The sequence below is a fragment of the Chiloscyllium plagiosum genome, unplaced genomic scaffold (genome assembly GCF_037043375.1).
Source record: "Chiloscyllium plagiosum isolate Xiang-an unplaced genomic scaffold, Cpla_swu_hap1 HiC_scaffold_12, whole genome shotgun sequence".
Taxonomy (NCBI): Eukaryota; Metazoa; Chordata; class Chondrichthyes; order Orectolobiformes; family Hemiscylliidae; genus Chiloscyllium; species Chiloscyllium plagiosum.
Window position 1 is genome coordinate 10,736,911 of NW_028270150.1, and position 26,403 is coordinate 10,763,313.

The window sequence follows — 26,403 nt, forward strand, 5'->3', positions numbered from 1 at the left end:
GCCGAAGGGCCTTGTTGGGCCGAAGGATGCAAGCATAAGAGGCACAGTTAATAAGTTTGCAGATGACACCAAAATTGGAGGTGTAGTGGACAGCGAAGAGGGTTACCTCAGATTACAACAGGATCTTGACCAGATGGGCCAATGGGCTGAGGAGTGGTAGATGGAGTTTAATTCAGATAAATGTGAGGTGCTGCATTTTGGGAAAGCAAATCTTAGCAGGACTTATACACTTCATGGTAAGGTCCTAGGGAGCATTGCTGATCAAAGAGACCTTGGAGTGCAGGTTCATAGCTCCTTGAAAGTGGAGTCGCAGGTAGATAGGATAGTGAAGAAGGCGTTTGGTATGCTTTCTTTTATTGGTCAGAGTATCGAGTACAGGAGGTCGGAGGTCATGTTGCGGCTGTACAGGACATTGGTTAGGCCACTGTTGGAATATTGCATGCAATTCTGGTCTCCTTCCTATCGGAAAGATGTTGTGAAACTTGAAAGGGTTCAGAAAAGATTTACAAGGATGTTGCCACGGTTGGAGGATTTGAGCTACAGGGAGAGGCTGAACAGGCTGGGGCTGTTTTCCCTGGAGCATCAGAGGCTGAGGGGTGACCTTATAGAAGTTTACAAAATTAAGGGACATGGATAGGATAAATAGAAAAAGTATTTTCCCTGGGGTGGGGGAGTCCAGAACTAGAGGGCATAGGTTTAGTTTGAGACGGGAAAGATATAAAAGAGACCTAAGGGGCAACATTTTCACACAGAGGGTAGTACGTGTATGGAATGAGCTGCCAGAGGAAGTGGTGGAGGCTGGTACAATTGCAACGTTTAAGAGGCATTTGGATGGGTATATGAATAGGAAGGGTTTGGAGGGATATGGGCCGGGTGATGGCAGGTGGGACTAGATTGGGTTGGGATATCTGGTCAGCTTGGACGGATTGGACTGAAGGGTCTGTTTCCATGCTGGACATCACCACGACTCTATCTATGACTCTAAAGACTGCAGAAAGAGACAGACTTTGGGTATCTTCATTCAAGAATCACAAAATGTGATCAGCCAAGTTCAGCAGGTAATAGGGAAGGAAAATTGGCCTTTATTTCAAAGGAAGTGGAATATAAAAGTTAGGAGGCTTTGTTAAAACTGTACATAGCACTAGACCACAGCTAGGATACTGTGAAGAGATTTTGATCCTTTATGTTCAAAAGGATTGTTACGGACCAGGCCAGACCCCCACAAAACATTTTAAGAAGTTAGCCCAGATATTCCAGAAGTGATTCAGCTGGTCAGACCATTCTGTTTTAAACAAAACCAAATTTATTTACAGACTACCGAATGAAACACGAACAAAACAGAACAGAATAGAGAATAACTTAACCTGTCTGAAAACTCAACAGACTCTATCGCAACTTAATAATGCCGTTCTAATTTCCTGCAACGTCCCCATAAACACACACTTTGGCAAAAAGGTAAATTCAAACCCAGGTTCTTACAGGAGAGATGTTAAAGAGAGAGAGAGAGAGAGAGAGTCAGCCAGAAACATTTGTTGAATCAGGGAACCTTTTCTCCCAGCAGCTTTCCTTGACCAGCAGCTTTCAGCAGACTGCTTGCTAAAATCAAACCAAACCAGAAAACCCTGAGCTGGGAGAATTGGCCACAGCCCTTTCATTGTGCAAGAGTTTTTAAAAAACTAAGGGCCTCCACAGTTGTTGCCTCAGGCAATATCTGTCGGCCATTAGCAAAGACCCCCAAACCCCAGACAAATCGGAACCTCTGCCTTTTACAACCCCTCTTGAAAAAACATCCAATGACAACATAGCACACAAGATATACTGGCATTGGAGGAAGCTCAAAACAAGATCACGACATTGAGTCAGGGTTTGGAGGGACTGTTTTATGACAGGTTGAGGAGGTTGGACCTGTACTCATCGGAATTTAGAAGAATGAGAGGCAACGTTGTTGAAACACATAAGATTCTTTGGGTATCTGGTGGGATAGATACAGAAAGGTTCTGGAAGAGCCTCAGACCAGAAGGCAAAATCTCAGGGTATAGGGTCACACATTTAAGACAGAGAGGAGGAGGAATTCCTCCTGTCCGAGAGTGCTGATTAGTATATTCAAGACTGAGATAGATAACTTTTTTAATCAGTAAGGAATCGAGAGTTATGGTGAAAAGGCAGGAAAGTGACTTTGACGATTATCAGATCAGCCATGATCCCATTAAATTGCAGAGCAGATGGGTTGAATATCTTATTTCTGCTCCAATATCTTGAGGTCTCAGTCCTATGTGATCTGACATCATTGTGACATAGATCCATGCTCAGTAGCTGTTATTAGAATAGCAGGATAATTAACCCTTTACTCCACTGGGGTTGGAATTGATATGGGTCTTGTGGGATTGGGTTTTGAAGTGAGAATTAGAGAGGTAGGCTCCAATGAGGTGGTATGGCTATTGGAAGAATGGACTTCAAAAGGGGAGTCAGGTTTGCCCGAAATCAGGAGCTTACTGTGTGGCTAGGTGGCAGGTACACTGAGGGCTCCAGATTTTAATCAACCCACAATTTTCAAACTAAGTGATAAATTGAACATGGATCTGAATAATACCATCAATGTCTGTGTGGAGGACATCAACCAGCTGAGCGTCAGAAGGATCTAGTCTGTTTTCCACTCCCTTCCCCCGGAACAAAGGTCCAGCCGGGTCAAGACCTTCAAAAGGAAGCAAAATGAACCAACTTATCACTGATGTGTTGTCCAATGCACTACACTAAATGAAAGCAAAATATTGCAGATGCTGGAATTCTGAATTCAAGCCAGACAGTGCTGGAGAAACTCAGCAGCGTTTGTGGAGAGAGAGGGAGAGAGGCAGAGTTAACGTTTCAGGTCCGAAACGACTCTCCTTCTGCACTATTCAACATATTTCTACTGGCACCGGGGGCATTTGTGGTCATTGTGGCATGACTCCAATCAGTTAATGCCAATAAATGAATTGACTGTGCCTTAATTATGATACACAGCAGTGGCCAGTCAGTCAGAAATGGGCTGACTGAATCATACAAGATAGAATGAGGTCATTTGACCCATCATGGTCAGAGCCAAATGGACAGCACATGGTGTTTTGGGGCTGTATTTGATTTGATGTATTATTGTCACAAGTACCTGGGTACAGTGAAAAGTTTTGTTTCGCGAGCAGTACGTGTAGATTACAACATACAAGATCATAGGGTGGTAGAACATAGCAAGAAATACAAAGTTACAGCTGCAAAGAAGGTGCACAAAAAGCAAGATCAACATTAAATTTGAGAGGTCCATTCAGAAGCCTAATAACAGTGGGGAAGAAAGTGTTTTTGAGCCTATTGGTAAACATGTTTAAGCTTTTGTATCTTCGACCTGACAGAAGAGGTTGGAGGAGATTGAGGGGTATCTGATGATATTGGCTGCCTTTCCAAAGCAGTGGGAAGTGTCCATGGAGTCAACGAATGGATGTATAAAATGTCAACTGCTGCTCAGTTGCAATACTTTCTCCCCTGACTGTGGATTCAAGTCCCAGTCTTGAGGATTCAATATGAAAAGCAAAGTTTGTACCATTTACTGTGGTGATGATGGTGCTGTCATAATGTCAGCAGGTTAGCAATTCAGATGCATAGGTTAATGTATTAGTTATAGAGATGCGAATCCCACTATGGCAGATGGTGAAAATGAATTCAACTAATACATCTAGAATGAAAAGCTAATTGACATAAAGGTGACTATGAAACTAGGGTCAACTTTAGGAACCCCATACGGTTTACTCATGTCCTTTAGGGCAGGAAATGTGTGAACCTTAGTTGATCTGATGCAAAAGTGACTCCTAACTTACAGCAATGTGGTTATTACTTATTACTTAAAGACCTCATGAAATGACCGAGCAAGCCACTCAGTTCAAGGGAAATTCGGGACCTTGGCAGTGATACCCACACCCTGTGAACAAATATAGAAACTCAAACCCCAGGGTCATTCTGGATATTGGCAGCAGAAGTGACAGTATTGAATTTTGTTCTCTCGGAGTAGAAATCAAGTCAACAATCTTCTGACTCAGTGGGTTAATGTGTCACGTTGCAACTGCACCTTGTGATTTACTGTAGTCACATGTACCTAAGTACAGTGCAAAGCTTTGTTTTGTGAGCAATACCGGCAGATCATAGCAAACAAGGACATATAGACAAAGTGAGGCATACAAGGTTATACCTACACAGGAGGTCCACAAGGCAATTTTACATTAGGAAGAGCAACATTTTTTGAAGTTAGAGAGATTCATTCATCGATCTAATAACAATGGGGAGGAAGTTGTTCTTGAACCTGTTGGTGCGTGTGTTCAAGCTTCTGTACCTTCTGCACTTTTTAGTATTAGACCCCAGCAAATTGTCAAGCGATAGGAACCGGAGACAGTAAATAAAGGGGAAAGGGTCAGCCTTGGATAATTGAGTAGCGCTCTTGTCTCTTGGTCAAATATTTGTGGGTTTCAGCCTCATTTTGAACAGATAACCTCGGCTCACCATCGAGTGCAGTACAATGGGAGGACTGATAGATTTTGGCTTCAGATGGGACATCAAACTAAGGTCTTAGATCGATGTACATGAGAACATAAGAACATAAGCGATAGGAGCAGGAGTAGGCCATCAGGCCCTTTCAGTCTTCTCTGCCATTCAATCAGATCATGCCTGATCTTTTTGTGGCATCAGTCCCACTATAACTCTTAATTCCTTTACTGTTCAAAAGGTTATCCAGCCTAGCTTTAAAAACATTTTATGGGGAAATCTTAGCTACTTCACTAGGCACGTAAAACACCCTCAGGCATTATTTCAAAGAACAGCAGGGTCCTCTATGTGCCCATGCTAGTATTGGCAGGCCACCTTACTGGGAAAGTTGCAAATCACACAACACCAGGTTATAGTCCAACAGGTTTATTTGGAAGCACTAGCTTTCGGAGCGCTGCTCCTGATGCTCCAAAAGCTGGTACTTCCAAATAAACCTGTTGGACTATAACCTGGTATTGTGTGATTTTTAACTTTGTCAACCCCAGTCCAACACCAGCACCTCCACATCATATCTTACTGATATTTAGCACATTGGTATTTGTAAATTACAACAGGGGCTACACTTTAAATATCACTTAATTACCTGTAAAGCACTTCAGGGCATGCAGAGCTTGTGTCAGATGCTATATCAATGTGAGCCTTTCTCCAGTTTAAATAATTACCTTCAAGACAAAGAAGCTAACAGTTTCAATCCTGTTCTGCAAATGACTGGAGTCAAGAATCCTTTATTCTGAACTTCCCATGTTATTACTCTGTGTCACTAGTTGTAATTGATCATTTTAAATTATTGATGCCGCACGAATCTGTTTCCTTCCTGGATTAATTCACAACTCTAACCTTAGTTAGAATTAACAAAGGAAATCTTCCAAAACCATTCGAAGGAAACAGGGGGTAGATCAGATGTTAATATCCAGTGCACAGGAAACAGAGGACCAACCAAAAAAACACATGTTACAGATGTGGAAAAGTCTGGAAATGCTTGGCAGGTCAGGCAGAACCCGTGAAGAAATAGAAAAGAGGTAATGTTGCAGGTCAATGGTCTATCACCACTACTTATAACAGTAAGAGTCATATCAGGTGCTAAGCAGATTCAGAGACCGGAATGGAAGGAGGCAAAAAGACCACAAAATGGGTGGTGTGTGTGACAGGGTGAAACAACAATGAATGGTGGGCAAGGACAAAGGGGTTGTTAATAAGGCAAGGAACAGAAGATGGGTCCAGAGGAGATGTGGGTAAGGTAGCCAAGAGTACAATAGGTTGATGGAGGTGGGGATGGAGGTGATAGGTCGGAGAGGAGGGTGGAGTGGATAGGTGGGAAGGAAGATTAGCAGGTAGGACAGGTCATGAGGATGGTGCTGAGCTGGCAGGTTGGATCTAGGGTGAGGTGAGGGGAGGGGAAATAAGGAAACTGGTGAAGTCCACATTGATGCCCTGTGATTGAACTGTTCCGAGGCAGAAAATGAGGCGTTCTTCCTCCAGGCGTCTGGTGGTGAGGGAGCGGTGGTGAAGGAGGCCCGGACCTCCATGTCCTCAGCTGAGTTGGAGGGGGAGTTGAAATGTTGGGCCACAGGGCGGTGTGGTTGATTGGTTCGGGTGTCCCAGAGATGTTCCCTAATGCGCTCTGTGAGAAGGCATCCAGTTTTCCCAAAGTAGAGGAGACCGCATCGGGAGCAACGGATACGATAAATGACATTGGTGGATGTGCGGGGCATTAATGTGGACTTCATCAGTTTCCTCATTTCCCCTCCCCCCACCTTACCCCAGTTCCAGTCTTCCTGCTCAGCACCGCCCTCATGACTTGCCCGCTCCACCCTCCTCTCTGACCTATCACCTCCATCCCCACCCCCATCCAGCTATTGTACTCTTTGCTAACTTCTCCCCAGCCCCAAACCCCTCCCATTTATCTCTCCACCCCAGAGGCTCCCTGCCTTCATTCCTGATGAAGGACTTCTGCCCGAAACATCGATTTTCCTGCTCCTCAGATGCTCCTAACCGCTGTGCTTTTCCAGCACCACTCTAGCCTAGACTCTGATCTCCAGCATCTGCAATCCTCACTTTCGCCTAGTTGGTTTCCTCCTTACCTGGTGACAGTCTAGTGAACCTTCTCTGGATTGTCTCCAATGCTAGTATATCTTTCCTCAAAGTCCGAAAATTGTTCACTGTATTCAAACTGTGACCTGACATGGTGTCTCTGAAGAAATGTAATTGGTGATTACAACCTATAATTAGTGATAAAGATCTAGGAGTTGGCCGGAGTTGATTGGAAGGGGAGCCTAGCAGGGACTATGGTGAAGCAGCAATGGCAGGAGTCTCTGGGGGTAATTCAGGAGAAATTCATCCCAAGGAAAAAGAAACACACTGAGGACAGGAATGAGGCAATCATGGCTGACAAGTCTGGGATAGCCATAAAAGCAAAAGAGAAAGCGCATAATGTGGTGAAGGTTAGTGGGAAGCCAAAGAATTGGGAAGTCTTTCAAAGCCAGCAGGAGGACAACAAAAAAAGCAATATGTGGGGAGAAGGTGAAACATGAAGGTAAACCAGCCAGTGATATAAAAGAAGACCGCAAGAGTTTTTTTTTTAGTCATCTAAAAGGTAAGAAAGAGACAAGAGGAGACATGGGACCACTGCAAATGAGGTTGCAGATGTTCTCATGTGGAACAAAGAAATTGCAGCAAGGGGTATTTGCCTTTGTTTTCGCAGTGGAAATCTGAAGCAAAAAGGGACTTGAATGTCCTAGTTCAGGATTCTCTGAAGGTTAAAGTGCAGGTTCAGTTAGTGGTTAAGAAGTTAAATGCAATGTTAGCATTCATTTCAAGAGGGCTAGAATACATAATCAGAGATGTACCACCGAGTCTGTATAAGGCTCTGGTCAGACCAGATTTGGAATATTGTGACTTGGGCCCTGTATCTAAGGAAGGGTGTGTTGACATTGGAGAGGGTCCAGAGAAGGTCTCCAAGAATGATCCCAGGAATGATAGGCTTGCATTCTGAGGAGCAGTTGAGGACTTTGGGTCTAGAAGGATGAGGCAGAATCTGATTGAAACTTTCGGAATACTGAGAGCCCTGGGTAGAGTGGACGTGGAGAAGATGTTTCTACTCATAGGACCTGACAGCACAGACTCAGAGTGAATGGATGACCCTTTACAACTGAGATGAGAAGGAATTTCTTCAGGCAAAAGATAAGGAATCTGTGGAACGCATTGCTGCAGACGGCTGTGAAGGCCAAGTCATTGAGTATACTCAAGATGGAGATAGATAAGTTCTTGAGTGGCAAGCGGATCAATGCTTTTGGGGAGGGGGTAGGAGAATGGGTTTGAGAAACACATCAGCCATGATGGAATGGTTGAACAGACTCAATGAACCAAACGTCGAAAAGTGTGGTCCTGGACAAGCACAGCCGTTCAGGCAGCATCCAAGGAGCAGGAGAGTCGACATTTTGAACATAAGCCCTTCATCAGGAATGTGATGGCATTCCTGATGAAGGGCTTACGCTCTAAACGTCCATACTCCTCCTCGGATGCTGCCTGACCAGCTGTGCTTTTCCAGCACCACACTCTTTGACTCTGATCTCCAGCATCTGCAGTCCTCACTTCCTTAATGTGGCCTAGTTTGGCTCCTATATCTTATATTCTTATCATCTGGGAGGGCATAAATTGCCCAGCCAAGAAACAAGTGCTTGTATTGAACTTCACCGAAAGGAATTGGAAAGTCAAAAGCTGAGATGTCAAAAACAACGTGGGGTATGAAAACATAGGCAACAAGGAGCATAGGAGCACACATGCGGATAGATGGGGGAGGTCCCCAAAGCAGTTACTAATCAGTGTTTGCTTCCTCCATGTGGAAGAGACGGCATTGTGAGAAGGGAAATACATACGTGTAAATCGCTGTTTCACCAGGAGTAAACCTGTAGTGTTCCAGACGGCAGGGAAGGGTTGAACGTTGGCACAGGAGTAGGGCATTCAACCTTCTGAGCCTGTTCCACCAGGCATAGAGGGGTAGAGGTGGACTTACCAGCTCAGTGTTTGCTGAGAACCTGTTATCTTTTCCAGTTCTGAGGAAAAGTCACCAACTTCAAACATTAACTCTCTTCCTCTCTCCACAGAGACTGCCTTGAATTGCTGACCATTTGCAGCATTTTCTGGCTGAGATTTCAGATTTCTGGCACCCATAGTGTTTGGCAAGAAGTTGAATTAATGTTCCTCACCTGTAATTCGCCCAATCTGTCCATGAAACCTACTTCCAACGAAACCAGAAATGTGCGCACCTAGGCTCACACCAATCAAATGGATCAAGTCAAAGGAGCCTCCAATTTTCTAAACAAACAGTATTGATTAATATAAGAGTTAGTTAGATGATAAAGGGTAAATAATGATTTTTATATTCAAAATACAGAGTTCTTCAGGCCAATGTCCATAAGACAATAAGACCATAAGACATAGGAGTGGAAGTAAGGCCATTCAGTCCGTCACGTCCACTCTGCCATTCAATCATGGCTGATGGGCATTTCAATGCCACTTACCCGCACTCTCCCCGTATCCCTTAATTCCTTGCGAGATTAAGAATTTATCAATCTCTGCCTTGAAGACATTTAACGTCCTGGCCTCCACTGCGCTTTATGGCAATAAATTCCACAAATGTCAGGAGAATCTTTCGCAGAAGTCTCGGAGGGTACAAAGGGTTTGAGACAGACAGATACTGAAAGGGAAGGGAGCAACTGGCATCAGACAGAGCCAGGCAAGGATAAGATTAAATGGTTCCTGTCTGGTTGAATATTAACCTGGGATAAGAATAAACAGTTTCTCATGTGTTTATATAATACAAGATTGGAATCTGGGTAATGAGATGCCTTTGTGACTGAAACAGAATAAAGGCATTGAGTGTTTTGCACTCCATAACATTATTCTAGTGTAGCGTATACTCTCCCCATGTTCACTTGGATAAATGATTGCGAACCTGTACTAAAACTCCTGTGATTAATCATTAGGAATTGCTACAAGAATGATCAATAATTGAACATTATATTACAGCTAAACTGTAAATACAGAGTGTGCCTCCATGTGTAACTCTTGGGGATTTCAGTGCTGCTGTATTTTCTAATTTTGAGGTGTTAACATTCAGTTATTTGATTCAGCAGCAACATGGGGGAGGGAATGCTGCACTGTCAGAGGTGCGTCCGACATGTATAATAAACTATTATCATTTGTGAATTTGGAATTTTTGAATCAAAATAGAACTGTAGTTTCAGTTCTGTGAAGATAATAATTTTTCATAGTTCTTTGAAAGTGGCCTTGCAGGTAGATAAGAAAGTGAAGGAGGCATTTGGTATGCTTGTCTTTATTGGGCAGTGCATTGAGTATAGGAGTTGGGAGGTCATGTTGCAACGATTCAGGACATTGGTTAGGCTGTTACTGGAATACTACATGCAGTTCTGGTCTCCCTGCTATAGGAAAGATGTTGTGAAATTTGAAATGGTTCAGAAAAGATTTACAAGGATGTTGCCAGGATTGGAGGGCTTGAGCAACAGGGAGAGGCTGAATAGGGGCTGTTTTTCTTGGTGCTTTGGAGGCGAAGGGGTGACCATGTAGAGGTTTATAAAATCATGAGGGGCATGGATAGATTAAATAGATAAAGTCTTTTCCCTGGGGTGGGGGAGTCCAAAAGGTGAGAGGAGAAAGATTTAAAAGGGACCTGAGGGGCAACTTTTTTTACCAGAGGGTGTTGTGAGTATGGAGTAAGCTGCCAGAGAAAGTGATAGAGGCAGGTACAATTACAACATTTAAAAGGCATCTGGATGGGTATATGAATATGAAGGGTTTAGAGGGATATGGACCAAGTGCTGGCAAATGGGACTTGATTAGTTTAGGATATCTGGTCAGCATGAACGTGTTGGACTGAAGGGTCTGTTTCTGTGCTGTATATCTCAATAACTCTATGGCTAAAAGATCAGAAAATCAATTTGAACAGTGACCTAATTATAATTTTTTCTCTAAGGATTCAGCGAAGTGTCTGGCAGGACGCCTGTGATGTTACTGATGGATTGCTTGTACTGCTGGGTTTCGGACAAATCAGAGGCATAACTTCATCATTTGACTTCGGTTCAGATGAAACAGAAGTTTTGCTCAGATTGGAGAATAGTTTTTTTCCAAGTTGAATCAAGTGTTCAGCTCGAGCCGACTACAGTCAGGCAGAAGTGGTTTTAGTTTTAGAAGTTTCCAAGCTGGGAAAGTTTGTACACAAAGTCTTCAAGTTGTTAGAACTGAGAAAAGGTTTAGGTCATCAAAATTGAAAATGGTTTATTGAAGATGTTTTGGAAAGAAGATGTAAAAACTCTATTAGCAGCACAAAAATAAGAACTGAGAAGAGTCAGTTAAATTTAGAAATGAAAGAGTTGAGGTGGGAGTAATATTTTTCTGGGATCTAATGGATATTGCTGAGGACCAGGGTTTTTATTTTGGTTTTTTACATCAAAATCTGTCCAAACTTTATATAGCTTTGTTTCTTTCTTTGTTTATGTAATAACATACATTCTGTTCTTGAAGAACCATTTGCTGCCTTGAAGATTTTGTTTCAGTGACTCACCTCATGGTAACCAACAGCAAAATAAAAATTAATCATACATTTTAATTATATATATAAATTATATATTAATACAGAAATAATTCATATGTTAATTGCATATGCATATTAATGAGGAGTAGAAGTAGGCCATTCGACCCCTCCAGTGTACTTGCCTTTTGATGCGATGATGACTGATCTAATTGTGTTTTGAATTGATTTTGATCTATTCCCTTGGCCAAAAAAAATCTATGCAGCTCGACTATATAAATATTCAGTTCAGCCTGCACTGCCTTCTGAGACAGAAAATCCCAATATCACACAGTTCTTAGAAGAATTTCCACCGAACTCTAACTGAAAAGCGTGACCTACTAAATTTAAAACTGTGCCTCCTAGGTGTGGGCTGGCTCAGAAAAAAAAATCTTCTTTCTCTATCCATGATTTGGAGATACCGGTGTTGGACTGGGGTGTACAAAATTAAAAATCACACAAAACCAGGTTATAGTCCAACAGGTTTATTTGGAAGCACTAGTGTTCAGAGCGCTGCTCCTTGTGATGAAGGAGCAGCACTCTGAAAGCTAGTGCTTCAACATAAACCTGTTGGACTATAACCTGGTGTTGTGTGATTTTTAACTTTCTTTATACATACTGTCAAGAGCAGAATCATATGCACTTCAATCAACTCACTCTTTGCTCTTCTAAACTCTTGTGGAAACAAGCCCTGCCTGTCCAAAATTTCTTCATTGGACAACCTACTCAGTCCAGGTGCTGATCTATGAAATCGAGTACTAATCAAAAAATCGATTGGTCTTAACCACTTCAAATGCATTGTCATCCCTCATTCAACAAGGGGACCAAGGCTGCACATAGTATTTGACATGTGGTATCAGCAATGCCCTATATAACTCAAAGTTTGCGTAAAGATTTGTAGCTCAGGAGCCGGTTGCCATACTTGTGGGTATGTTCGTTGAGCTGGGAGGTTGATTTGTCAACATTTCATCCTGTGTCAGAGTGACATTTTCATTGCTTTGGAGCCTCCTGTGAAGTGCTGCTGTCCTGTGAATTTATTTGGTTTCACTGCTGTTGCTGCCCGGTTGCTGGTTCCAGTTATTCATTGCAGTAGTTGGTATATTGGATTTAGGTCAATGTGTTTGTTGATGGTGTCCATAGATGAATGCCATGCTTTTAGAAATTCTCTGGCTGTCCTCTGTTTCCGTTATCCTATGGTCATTGTGTTGTCCTGGACTGACAGCCAAATGTCTCCGACCACTGGGATTCCTGACAGCCCATAAACCGACAGCCATGCTCTGCCAACAACTCACCAGAACAGAAGACCCTGTACCCATCATGTGCAAGACTAGTGTAATTTACAGGATTCCACGCAAAGACTGCACGAAACACTATTTAGGGCAAACGGGCAGACAGCTAGCAATCCACATCCGCAAACACGAACTAGCCACTAAACACCACGACCAGCTGTGCCTAGTGGCCATACACACAGATGATCACAAATTTGACTGGGACAACACAACGATCATAGGACAAGCTGAACAGAGGACAGTCAGAGAATTTCCAACAGCATGGCACTCATCCATGGACTTCATCAACAAACACATTGACCAAGACCCAATATAACGCACTACAATGAACAATTGGAACCAGCAACTGGGAAGCAGCAGGAGCGGAGCCAAATAAATTCCAGAGGACACAGTACAGCAGCATTTCACAGGAGACTCCAAAGCCCTGAGGATATCAACTAGACAGGGGATGAAATGTCTGCAAATCAACTTCCCAGCTTGGAGAACATACCCACAACTACAGTCCTGTATAATTGAGTTAAATTCCATTAGCCTTCTGGATTACGTGCTGTGCCTGCATTCTAACATTTTGTGACTCATGCACTACAATACCTAAATCCCTCTGCACATCAAAACTCTACAGCTATTCTCAGTTTAACTAATACATTCCCATTCACCGTTTCTGCCAAAGTCAATAATTTCCTATTTTCCCACATTATCTTCTATCTGCCAGATCTTTGCCCATTCATTCAACCTATCTATACTAATCTGCATTTTAGTTATGTCATCTTTACAACATAACTTCCTACTATTGAGTGTCATCCACAAGCGTAGACATCATGCCTTCAATGCTCTCATCTCAGTCATTGACATTAATTTTAAGAAGTGGACATCAGAGACTTTGGGACTTCACTCATCACAGCCTACCAATGTGTAAAAGACTTATTTGTTCATGCACTCTGTTTCCCAACAGGCAGCCAATCATCAATCCATGTTTGCATGTTACCCCTATAATAACCTACAATAACCTTTAATGTCAAACCACGTTGAGTGCCTTTTGGAAATCCAAGTATAGTACATCAATAGGCCCCATTTTATACAAAATGCACATTACTTCTTCAAAGATTTCCCAGAAATCTATGATCTGTCAAGTCAGGTTACTTTCTGGGGTCTGGCCTTTGCAGTATTATGATCAGTTGGGTTTGTTCCAGAAGGACTATCTTGTAGATTAAACATTAAACTGACCTTCCTTTGTCATTTGAAGTGAATGTACAAGTGTTCTGGCCAACAATTATTTTGGAGAGCATCCAAGACTAATTATTTGACCATTCTCCTGTTTATGAGATCTTATGTGTGCAAATTGGCTGCTCTATGTCCTATCGTTCAACACTAACTGCACTTTAATTGTGCTTAACTGGCTGTAAGATGCTTTGGAGTATGAAATGAATCTAATAAATGCACTTTACTCTTTCCTTTCCCTAAACTATAAAACAAACTTCCCTGATTGAATCACAAGGAATCTAGGAAAGTGACAATTAGGAACTGCCAAACAGCTCCAGAAAATGTGAAAAAAGCTCAAGAAAGCTGGCAACTCTAAAACAGCTCCAACACATCAAACTAAGTTGATAGATACACTTTGCACCTTGGGTTCTGTCAGTATATAGAACTGGTTCCCACCCAGCTTTCCATTTTCCACTCCAAACTGCCCTTTATTTCTTTCCCATCATTCCTCTGCCCTGTGTGTAATTCTGGTATAGTTCATCTGTTTCCTGTTTCAAATAAACCTGTTGGACTATAACTTGGTTTGTGTGACCTCTGACCTTGTCCAGCCCAGTCCAACACCAGCACCACCACATCCTCACTTCCAGTTCATTGTATCAGTCTTCCTCCTTGCTCCCTCTTGACTAACATGAACTCTCTTCTTCCTCCCCCAGCTTCTCGTTATCTTTCCAGGCCAGTAATCTCATCAGTTCTGACGAAAGGTCGCTGGTTTTGAAATGTTGGTTGTATTTTGTCCCCACAGAAGCTGCCAAACCTTCTGAATTTCTCCAGCATAGAGTCATAGAGATGTGCAGCACGGAAACAGACCCTTCGGACCAACTCATCATTACCAACCAGATACCCCAACCCAAACCAGTCCCAACTGGCCCATATCCCTCCAAACCCTTCCTATTCATATATCCGTCCAGATGTCTTTTAAATGTTGCAATTGTACCAGCCTCCACCACTTCCTCTGGTAGCTCATTCCACACACGCACCACCCTTTGAGTGAAAAGGTTGCCCTTTAGGTATCTTTTACTTTTTTCCCCTCTCACCCTAAACCAATGCCCTCTAGTTATGGACTCCCCGACCCCAGGGAAAAGACCTTGACTATTTACCCTATCCATGCCCCTCATGATTTTATAAACCTCTATAATGACACCCCTCAGCCTCCGATACTCCAGGGAAAACAGCCTCGGCCTATTCAACCTCTCCCTATAGCTCAAACCCTCCAACCCTGGCGACATCTTGTAAATCTTTTCTGGACCCTTTCAAGTTTCACAACATCCTCCCGATAAGAAGGAGATCAGAAGTGCACACAATATTCCAAAAGTGGCCTAACCAATGTGCTGTACAGCTACAACATGACCTCCCAACCCCTGTACTCAATATTCTAACCAATAAAGGAAAGCATACCAAATACCTTCTTCACTATCCTGTCTGCCTGCAACTCTACTTTTAAGGAGCTATGAACCTGCACTCCAAGGTCTCTTTGTTCAGCAACACTCCCTTGGACCTTACCATTAAGTGTATAAGTCCTGCTAAGGTTTGCTTTCCTAAAATTTCTTCTTTGGTTTCAATAATCTCAGCATCTGTCCTATATCTTTCTCCACCAATACCACCTATTTCACTTCTCTTTCTATTTTCCCCTTTCACTGCCGTTTATTCTTTCATTTTGCTTTTATTGCCATTCCTTTCTCCCACATCTTCCCACACCCTTTTCCTACTTGGGTTCAATCCAGCAAACAAAGCACCTGTCTCCTCTATCTGCTGCTATTGTGTTTGATGGCCAAGTACGCAGACTCTGTCCACTCTATTGCTGGGGTGTAGGCTTTCCAACTATATTATGGAAGCTTGCCCTTAGCAGAAAAGCATAGTCCAGTGTCAGGAGGTCAGAGATTGGGGGACTGAGGGATTCAGTGCAGTAATTTTCTTCAGCAAACATTGCTCAATAGTTTCTTCTGCTGTTGGTTAGAAATTTAAAATTGGTGTAACAAGACTGAGAAATGGCTAAATTCACAGACACACAGTCATCACTTGTCCAAAGGGATCCCATTCAACAATAAACCAAAACTTCTTACCAGTATGCTATCAATCACATGTCCCAAAATTTCAGCAACTTTCTTGGTGTTGGCGACGGCAACTGAATAATTAATAGTGGTTGCTCCTCTATTCCAGTCAACAATGATGAGGTTTAAGTCATCCACATTTTGTAGCGCCTTTATCGTCTTGTTTAACCAATTTGGAGGTGATCCAAATGGTCTGTACCCATGGATAAGGAAGATAATCTTCTTGTTGATATCCAGCAAGCCGGTATGAGTGGCATTGATCAAAGTGGCGCAACTTGAGTTCTTCCCGGTGTAGAGGAGAAGTCTCACCTCCAGGTCCGTGCCGATGATTGTATCAGTCACTGGTAGTTTTGTGAAGCTGTGGCACCTTGGTTCTTGACCCACGACTGAATGGGAGTAGGATGATTCAAAAACATAAAGGAAAAGAAAGCACTTGGAATGATGTGATGCTGAGTACACAGGCACTGCATTATGAACTTCCAGGCTTTTTAAAAGCTGCACTGCAACAGGCTTTTCAAACGACTGCCGCAAATCATTTGACTTTTGCAATTTGAGTTACAAAGTCTGAAATAAGTAACTCGTTAAATATAAATATGTACCAACCTCTGCAGAATTCACACAGTTAAGTTTAAGGATGGGGCAACACAAAACGACGAGGTAATATTCAGACTTCCTGTCTCTCTCTTTCATACTGGACAAAAGACAAACTCCATTTGTGGCAGATAGGAATTAATGGATATTATCAACTTTCCATTATATCTTGATGCTTTTACCATCCAGACTAGACTGGGTGAACTTGAAATGTTTTAAACCATTGCATATTTTGTGGAATCAACATGAACACCATTTCCTTATTTGGAAAAAAACTTTCAAGTCCTGAAAGGTATCATGGTGAGATAGCCGTGTTTTTTTTTAATCGTCATAAAGGAACAGCGAGGTGTTGTTTGTGGCTAGAATCACCTAAGCCATCAGAACCATTAGTTAAACTGGCCTGTGAATCAAACTTGGGTAAATGCTACATTTCATCATGTAACCAAAGTCCATAAACTGCTCCAGTCCAATTTAGGACATAGAACATTACAGAGCAGTGCAGGCCCTTCGGCCCTCAATGTTGCACCGACCCCTGGAACCAATCTAAAGCCTGTCTATCCTACACTATTCCATTGGGGAGAAAGTGAGGTCTGCAGATGCTGGAGATCAGAGCTGGAAATGTGTTGCTGGAAAAGCGCAGCAGGTCAGGCAGCATCCAGGGAACAGGAGAATTGATGTTTCGGGCATAAGCCCTTCTTCAGGAATCCTTCCTGAAGAAGGGCTTATGCCCGAAACGTCGATTCTCCTGTTCCCTGGATGCTGCCTGACCTGCTGCGCTTTTCCAGCAACACATTTCCTACACTATTCCATTCTCATCCATATGTTTATCCAATGACCATTTAAATTCCCTTAAAGTTGGCGAGTCTACTACTGTTGCAGGCAGACCGTTCCATGCCCCTCCTACTCTCTGAGTAAAGAAACTACCCCTGATATCTGTCCTATATCTATCACTCCTCAATTTAAAGCTACGTCCCCTCATGCGAGCCATCGCCATCTGAGAGAAAAGGCTCTCCCTGTCCACCCTATCTAACCCTCTGATTATTTTGTATGTCTCAATTAAGTCACCTCTCAACCTTTTTCTCTCTAACAAAAACAGCCTCAAGTCCCTCAGCCTTTCCTCGTAAGATCTTCCCTCCATACCAGGCAACATCCTGGGAAATCTCCTCTGTACCCTTTCTAAAGCCTCCACATCCTTCCTGTAATGCAGTGACCAGAACTGTTTCATCTGGGAATTTAGGAATTTGATTGCAAGAAACCTCACAATCTGCTGAACAAACTTCACTTTAAAAGAACTTCACTTCAACTAAAATGTATCAAATTCATTTAAGAAACTAGGCTTGACGCATGAGAAACTGCAGATGGTCAAGCAAACAGAGGTAGTTTGAGAGGAGAAAGATTTAAAAAAGACAAGAGGAGCAAATCTTTTACACAGAGGGTGGTTTGCATGTGGAATGACATGAATTGAATCTCTATCTATACCCCTCATTATTTTATAAACTTCTACAAGGTTGTCCTTTCAACCTCCTATAATCCAGTGAAAAATACCCCAGCCTATCCAGCCTTTCTTTGTAACTCAAACTTTCCATGCCCAGCAACATCCTGGTAAATCTCTTCTGAACCCTCTCCAGCTTAATAATATCCTTCCTGTAACTGGGTAACCAGAACTGGGCTTAGTATTCTAGAAGAGGCCTCACCAATTTCCTGTATAATCTTAGCATGACTTCCCAACTCCTATTTCGAAGGACAGAGCAATGAAGGCAAGAGCACCCAAATGGCTTCGTAACCTCCCCGTCTACAAACGTCGAAGAATTATGTACCTCTATCCTTAGGTCTGTCTGTTCTACAAGACTACCCAAAGCTCTCCCATTAAGTGTAAAAGCCCTGCCCTTGTTGGTCCCTTGAGCTTGCTCTGCTATTCAATAGGACTCTGGCAGATCCATTATTCCTCATTTCTAGCTCTTTCCCGTAACCCTTAAACAAGAAGCCCCAACTGATCAAGAATCTATCTCAGCCTGAAATATCCACACGGATTCTGTCCCCACAGCTCTCTGTGACAAGGAGTTCCAAACTCTCAACCCTCTGAGAGAAGAAATTTCTCCCCATCTCAATCTTAAATTGGTGCCCCTTCATTCTGTGCCCTCTGGCCGTAGACTCTGCCATGAGGGGGAGCATCCTCTCAGTTTTTACCCTGTCAAGCCCCTAAAGAATTCTGTACATTTCAATGAGATCACCTCTCATTCTTCTAAACTGTACTGAGTAGAGGCCCAACCAATTTAGCCTTTCCTTACAAGACAATCCTTCCAAGTGGGGACCATCTCAGTGGACCTTCTGTGAATTGTCTCCAATGAAATAATATCATTCCTGCAATAAGGGGACCAAAACTGCTCACAGTGCTCCAGATGTGGTCTCCTCAGCACCTTATACAGTTGCAGTAAGACTTCCCTACTCTTATACTCCAACCCCCTTGAAACAAGGGCCAACATTCTGAGTCCTCTGCTGTTTGTAATTTTTATTAATGACTTGGATGAGGGAGTCAAAGGGTGGGTCAGTAAATTTGCAGATGATACGAAGATTGGTGGAGTTGTGGATAGTGAGGAGGGCTGTTGTCGGCTGCAAAGAGACTTAGATATGGTGCAGAGCTGGGCTGAGGATTGGCAGATGGAGTTCAATCCTGCCAAGTGTGAGGTTGTCCATTTTGGAAAGACAAACAAGAATGCGGAATACAGGGTTAACGGTAGGGTTCTTAGTGAGGTGGAGGAACAGAGGGATCTTGGGGTCTATGTTCATAGATCTTTGAAAGTTGCCACTCAGGTGGATAGAGCTTGTAAGAAGGCCTATGGTGTATTAGCGTTCATTAGCAGAGGGATTGAATTCAAGAGTCGTGAAGTGATGTTACAGCTGTACAGGACTTTGGTTAGGCCACATTTGGAGTACTGTGTGCAGTTCTGGTCACCTCACTTTAGGAAAGATGTGGAAGCTTTGGAGAGAGTGCAGAGGAGATTTACCAGGATGTTGCCTGGAATGGAGAATAGGTCGTACGAGGATAGGTTGAGAGTGCTCGGCCTTTTCTCGTTGGAACGGCGAAGGATGAAGGGTGACTTGATAGAGGTTTATAAGATGATCAGAGGAATAGATAGAGTAGACAGTCAGAAACTTTTTCCCCAGGTGCAACAGAGTGTTACAAGGGGACATAAATTTAAGGTGAAGGGTGGAAGGTATAGGGGAGATGTCAGGGGTGGGTTCTTTACCCAGAGAGTGGTGGGGGCATGGAATGCGCTGCCTGTGGGAGTGGCAGAGTCAGAATCATTGGTGACCTTTAAGCGGCAATTGGATAGGTACATGGATGGGTGCTTAAGCTAGGACAAATGTTCGGCACAACATCTTGGGCCGAAGGGCCTGTTCTGTGCTGTATTGTTCTATGTTCTATGTTCTATTCAATGAGCCTTGCTGATGACCGGCTGTACATATGTGCTAGTTTTCTATGTTTTGTGCACAAATACTCCCAAGATCCCTTCTATTGAAGCTTTATACTGCTTTTCTCCATTTAAATACTACTCTGTTTCTTTGTTCTCCCTTCCAAATTGAACAACTTCACATTTCGCCACAGTATACTCTAGGACGAGACCATGAACAATGTTGATGATGAACTAGCCACAGATTCCCAAGGGAGATGGTGGCACTGAGGTACCGTCATGGGGCTCATTAGGCAGATGCCCAGAATAAAGCTTTGGGATCAGCTGGTGGAATCTGAAACATAAGTCATGGTGATCATTGGTTGTGAACTCATCTGAGTCAGTTATGCCCTTCAGGGAAGGAAATCCACTGTCTTTACCTAGTCTCGCCTACATGTGATTCCAGATCCATAGCCAATATGGATGACTATTAACAGCTCTCTGAAATGGCCCAGAAAGAGACTCAGTTCAGGGGCAATTAGGGATGGGCAACAAATGTTGGCCTAGCCAACAATGTTCATATCCCATGAGAGGAAAATTCAGTAAAACTGTCCATTCTGTATTTCATTTCTTGCTTCTGCTTGAACTGTTGAGAGTATTATGTCCCGTCTTTAGTCTCTTTACTTGAGGAAGGATATGGTGGCATTGGAGGCAGTTCACAGGAGGTTCATCAGGTTGATTCCAGGGATGATAGGGCTGTCATATGACCACCAGATGAATAGCTTGGGCTTGTACTTGCTGGAGTTTGAAAGAATGACTGGGTGGGGGGGGGAATCTGATGGAGGTACATGAAATGCTAAAGGGGATTGATAAGGCGGATGTGGAATAGATGTTCCACCTTGTGGGACAGTCTTGAACAAGAGGGCATAGAGATAGAGTGAGAGGAGTCAGGTTCAAAACAAAAATAAGGAGCAACTACTTCTCTCAGAGAGTCGTGAATCTGTGGAACTCACTGTCCCAGAGTGCAGTGGGAGGCAGGATCAATAAACAGATTCAAGAAAGGAATCAATGTGTTTCTGATAAAGTGAGATAAAGGATGAAGGGGAGCAGCGAAGACCAAGATAAGGTCAGCCATGATTATGTTAAATGGGCTGAATGACCTATTCCTGCTCCTCAATCCTATGTTCCGATCCATCCACAAAACCTGTGTTTTCATTTGAATAATGTTAATTATTGGACTACCTTACCCTAAACAATAAAAGGAGAGTGAAAATGAAAACCTTACCCTCACTGGAAATTGAATCTGGAAATCATTATCCAGATTTCAAGAGAAATCCTCTCTGCTCCCAGTCTTTCTTTCCTCCTGTCCCCTTACCTGTTCTGGGCCCCAGGGTTAGATTAGATTCCCGACAGTGTGAAATGAGGCCCTTCGGCCCAACAAGTCCACACCGACCCTCCGAAGAGTAACCCACCCAGACCTATTCCCCTCTGACTGATGCACCTAACACTACGGGCAATTTAGCGTGGCCAATTCACCTGACCTGCATATCTTTGGATTGTGGGAGGAAACCGGAGCACCCAGAGAAAACCCACGCAGACACAGGGAGAATGTGCAAACTCCACACAGACAGTTGCCCAAGGCCAGAATCGAACCTGGGTCCCTGGTGCTGTGAGGCAGCAGTGCTAACTTTGATTACTTTGATTAGTTGCAACAGTGCTGTATCCAGTCCAAGCTGGGACCAGCAAACCCATTCAGAAATGGTAATTGCCACTAGGCCTTGTCTATCTGCATCTCACCATGAATTGGAAAATTATTCACATTAACCAGCTCTGGTATTGCTCTCCGCCATCTAAACTCGCTTGAGATGAATCTGGGATATTTTCCTATATCCCGATGCCTCACCTTTGAACTCTCAGCACAACAAACTACGCATTAAGTGAAAGACTATGAGCGCACTGCAGTGTAATCTGGAGAAAGGAAGCAGAGACAGTTACCTGGTGGAATGGCTGTGGCACACAGACAGAGCAGCAACCAATGGAACATAATCCCTGGGGCCACAAGGTGGAAAAACTGGACAGTAAAAGAAATCCGAAACACCGCTGGTATTGGGAGCCAAACAGAGTTCAGTGTATCAGTCAGATGGAACGTCCGTTTACAAAAGACCAACAGCAAAAACAAACTTCAAACAGGGTCAATCAACAGTCAAGTATCAAGTGGAGTTACCATAGAGACAGGATTGAAAAGAGTAAATGAACTCAACTGATTGACAGAGATAAATACAACATAAGTCAGCCAATGTCGCATGGTGGATAAGATGGAGGCGGAGGTGCAGGGAAGGAGGATTGCTGGTGCATTAATAAATATTTACAAGGCCCATTCAACTGATTTCAGGTGAAGGGCTGTCAAATTCTTGACACTGTCCTCTGTCAGTTGCGGCTTGTTCAAATGTGTTGCCTTTTCACAAGGCAAGCCTACTTGGGTTAATTCAGAGCAAGCACAAAGGAATGGGCAGTGAGCCAACCAAAGGGAAGAAACAAATTTAGAAAAGCTGGCCAAAGGACTGGACAGGGTAAAAACAAGGACTGCAGAAGCTGGAAACCAGAGTCTAGATTAGAGTGGTACTGGAAAAGCACAGCTGGTCAGGCAGCATCTGAGGAGCAAGAAAATCGATGTTTCGGGCAAAAGCCCTTCATCAGGATGCTGGTGAAGGGCTTTTGCCTGAAATGTCGATTTTCCTGCTCCAAGGGATTGGACAAACTGGTGATTTTCAAAGAATATTTTATGAGGTTCCTGGAGAATTCCATGAGGCTGTGAAGCCCCTAGCCTCAGAGGCAGGGACGCTACCCTCTGTGTCACAAGTCCTTCCAAAGCAGCGGTCCACCTCCACCTTCTCAAGGGGCAACAAGGGATGAAGGGCTCATGCCCGAAACGTCTCCTGCTCCTTGGATGCTGCCTGACCTGCTGCGCTTTTCCAGCAACACATTTTCAGCTCTGATCTCCAGCATCTGCAGTCCTCACTTTCTCCGCAACAAGGGATGAGCAATAAATGCTAGCCCAGCCAACGATGCCCATGCCCCGTGACTGAATAAAAAAAATTCCAGCCTTAGAACAGAAGATATCAGCAAGGGCAAACAGATTGTAACAACCTAATATCAAAGAGATCAAATAATGTGGAGAAAGCAGAAACAGGGGACTGAGTTGGATGACCAGCCATGATCGTATTGAATGGTGGAGCAGGCACGAAGAGCCGAATGGCCTTTTCCCGCTCTTAGTTTTCTATGTTTATGAACATGATGAGTGGAAATAAGAAACAGAAAAAGAGAAATTACTCTTGTTGATGGATTGTCAGATGTGAGTTAAAACAAGGGGATATATAAAAGCAGAGATCAGAGAAGACAAGGAAATAAAGACAGAAGGCTGTCTGGAGTTGGCGTGAGAGGGATCAAGGGCAGGCAAATAATGGGACGAGTTGGCTCCGGTGAGATAGTCAGCTCCTTTGCACCCATCGCTAATTTAGTTCCTGGTGAGAAGATCCATGGGTGACGTTCCTTACTTGCCAGGAGCTAAGGCTTTTAAGTGGTCAATTAATGACAGTTTAAGGGCCTCAAGCCTCCAGTTCGCCTGTTACCAATTGACAGGGCAGATACCATGAAGTTATGGGGAGAGGAGGGTCAGGGGTATTAGAGGCAAGGGCAGGGAGATGCGATTCAGAGGTCCCCCACCTGGTTTCCCTCTCTACATAACCCTCACCCCTCAAGAATAGGGTAAAACATCCTTAGGATCTCACCACTGGATTCCTGAAGAGTGAATTCAATTGGCAGTCCTCAGGATTTCACACTTACCCAGCTCTGATTGGCTGGCATCTTCTGGTAACCTGGAACACCACAATAGATTGGGAGGGTTATTAAAAGACAGGAAATTATCGATGAGCAGTTGAGGTGTTCAATAAAGTAGTTGGTGACATACAAGGCAGGAGTTCCCCATGCCTAATTTCACAATGGAAATGACAGATCATATCTGACTGATGGCCTTTAATTTTTGAGAGATCTCAAAAGAGGGATGAACTCAAAACATTTTATCTTGTGCTCGACAGGACTGAAACTCAACTTGGACAGGAAATAACAATTTATACAACTTGAGAAGATGGTGACAATAAAGCTCATTCATTCATTCATAATTGATTAGCCTATCGTTGGTAGACAGAATTGATAATTGCATTAGTTATCTGATTAAATTCAAAGCAAGCAAATCAGCTCTGATTGATCAGGGCATTGCACAGCAGAAATGGCAATGATTAGTTGTCTCCAAAGTGCTTTTGTCAGTGAAAAGGATACAATGGTGTGGACATATTCTATATGCTTATAAAGAACAGGCCCCTTTGTGTGAGTCAATGTAACATCTAACACTTGCATGTGAATCACTTGGTGATCTTGCCTGATAAACTTAATTGGGGTTTCTGGTGTGATTTTAATGCAGTCTGAAATGTTGAGCAAATGTCAATTCTCCTGCTCCTTGGATGCTGCCTAACCTGATGTGCTTTTCCAGCACCACACTTTTCGACTACACGTGACTCCAGACTCAGAGCATGTGGTTGACTCTTAACTGCTCTCTGGACAATTAAGAATGGGCAATAAATAGCACAATCACATCTTAACATTATATTCTGAAGTTTGCAAATTGAATTGGGCAGTTTGAGCATGGTCTGCACACTGGTCCGTGGACAGTCTAGGTGGCATGGGGGAAGTGATGGACTAGTAACATTATTGCGAGACTATTAATCCTGAGACCCCGCTCTGTGGACCGTGTTTGAATTCCACCATGGCTGATGGTGGAATTAATCTGGAATTACGAGACTAATGATGATTGCCGATTGTTGGGAACACCCCTTCTGGTTCACTAGTGCCCGTTAGGGAAGGAAATCTGCTGTCCTTACGGGTCTGGCTGACATGTGACTCCAGGAGAAAGTGAGGACTGCAGATGCAGTCAAAATCAGAGTTGAAAAGTGTGGTGCTGGAAAAGCACAGCAGGTCAGGCAGCATCTGAGGAGCGGGAGAAGCAAGGTTTTGGGCATTTGGGCAATGGTTGAAGGGCTTATGCCCAAAATGTCAATTCTCCTGCTCCTCGGATGCTGCCTAACCTGCTGTGCTTTTCCAGCACCACACTTTTCAACTACACGTGACTCCAGACTCAGAGCATGTGGTTGACTCTTAACTGCTCTCTGGACAATTAAGAATGGGCAATAAATGCTGGCCTAGCCAGTGAAATCCACATTCTGATGCAGCCTGCCAGCTGTTGAGATGTATGATGTACTTGGCATCACACAGGCAATGAAACTCACATACAATTGAATGGTAGGGGAAGTGGATTTTTGGATTGAAGGCAGCATCCTGCCAGGGGACGATACCAGTTGGTTACAATAAGTTAACAGCATGAGACATCTAGTTCCACCTGTTTGTCAAATTTCCCTCTCCCTCCTGTGCAATCTAAAGTAAACAGGTGAAGAGGTGATACAAAAGCAATGAGCAGTAATATTCCCAGGGTTTGGGGTGAGATGTAAAGAACTGCAAAGGAAAATAATGAAGTTAGTAAATGTCATGCAAGGAGAGAAAAAATGCAAAGGATGTAAAGGACCATGCTAAAGATTTAATAACCATAACAGAGGGAGTGGATGTCAATGAGTAAAGCGATCTCTTAACCATAGAGACAGCTGAAACTATGAATCCAAAGCAGGTAACAGCACTTACTAAATGATGAATTTCTGTCAGCCTTGGAGGATACACAGCCTCTGGAAATACACAGAAATCTAAAAATAAATAATGGGCAGGAACTAACCAGGTTTAATATAATTTAATACAAAGAGAGAGAAATCTTCTGCACCGAATGGTTTCCACTCTAGATCATTACGAGATAAAGAAATTGTCAATGCATTAGTTACGAATTCAATTCACATGCTTTCAGTTCAATAATTGTCCACTCGGAATATAAAACTGCAACTGGCATTCTATTATTTCAGAAGAAGAGGAGAGATAAACAAAATTATCTGTTTATTAGACTAATGCCTCTGTGGTAGAGGTTGCACGAGAATGTATTATGAGGAACAGAACCACTGAAAACTTAGGGAAATTTGTGTTATTCAAACGCAGACTGGGCAAATCCAAATAATTTTGACCATTGATTGGAGACATAGAACATAGAATATAGAATAATACAGTGCAGAACAGGTCCTTCAACCCTTGATGTTGCGCCAATCTATGAATAATCTAAGCCCATCCCCCGACACTATCTCATCATCATCCAAGCGCTTATCCAAGGATTGTTTAAATGCTCCTACTGTGGCTGAGTTAACTACATTGGCAGGCAGGGCACTCCACACCCTGACCACTCTCTGAGTAAAGAACCTGCCTCTGACATCTGTCTTAAGTCTATCACCCCTCGAATTGTAGCTGGACCCCCTTGTACAAGCTGACATCATCATCCTCGGCAAAAGACTTTCACTTTCTACCCTATCTAATCCTCTGATCATCTTGTATGTCTCTATGAAATCCCCTCTTAGCCTTCTTCTTTCCAATGAGAACAGACCCAAGTCTCTCAGCCTTTCCTCATAAGAGCTTCCCTCCAGACCAGGCAACATCCTGGTAAATCTCCTCTACACCTTTTCCAATGCTTTCACATCCTT

The 26,403-nt window shown here is 43.2% G+C and overlaps 1 protein-coding gene across 2 annotated transcripts in view; it reads right to left on the bottom strand.

Moving 5' to 3' along the window:
* The window catches only part of LOC122554857 (lipase member H-like), a 55,952-nt gene extending 34,051 nt beyond the window's left edge, over nucleotides 1–21,901 (bottom strand). The window contains exons 1-4 of one of the 2 annotated variants that reach the window (XM_087992451.1): nucleotides 21,722–21,901; nucleotides 15,756–16,129; nucleotides 8,766–8,874; nucleotides 2,591–2,692 (exon numbers count right to left, since the gene is read on the bottom strand). In XM_087992451.1, the coding sequence (XP_087848577.1) occupies nucleotides 2,591–2,692; nucleotides 8,766–8,874; nucleotides 15,756–16,129; nucleotides 21,722–21,770 (634 nt within the window). In that variant the 5' untranslated portion in view covers nucleotides 21,771–21,901. The remainder of the gene's footprint in view (nucleotides 1–2,590; nucleotides 2,693–8,765; nucleotides 8,875–15,755; nucleotides 16,130–21,721) is intronic. The other variant, XM_087992450.1, reaches the window with a different exon arrangement.
* Nucleotides 21,902–26,403: the final 4,502 nt, after the last annotated feature.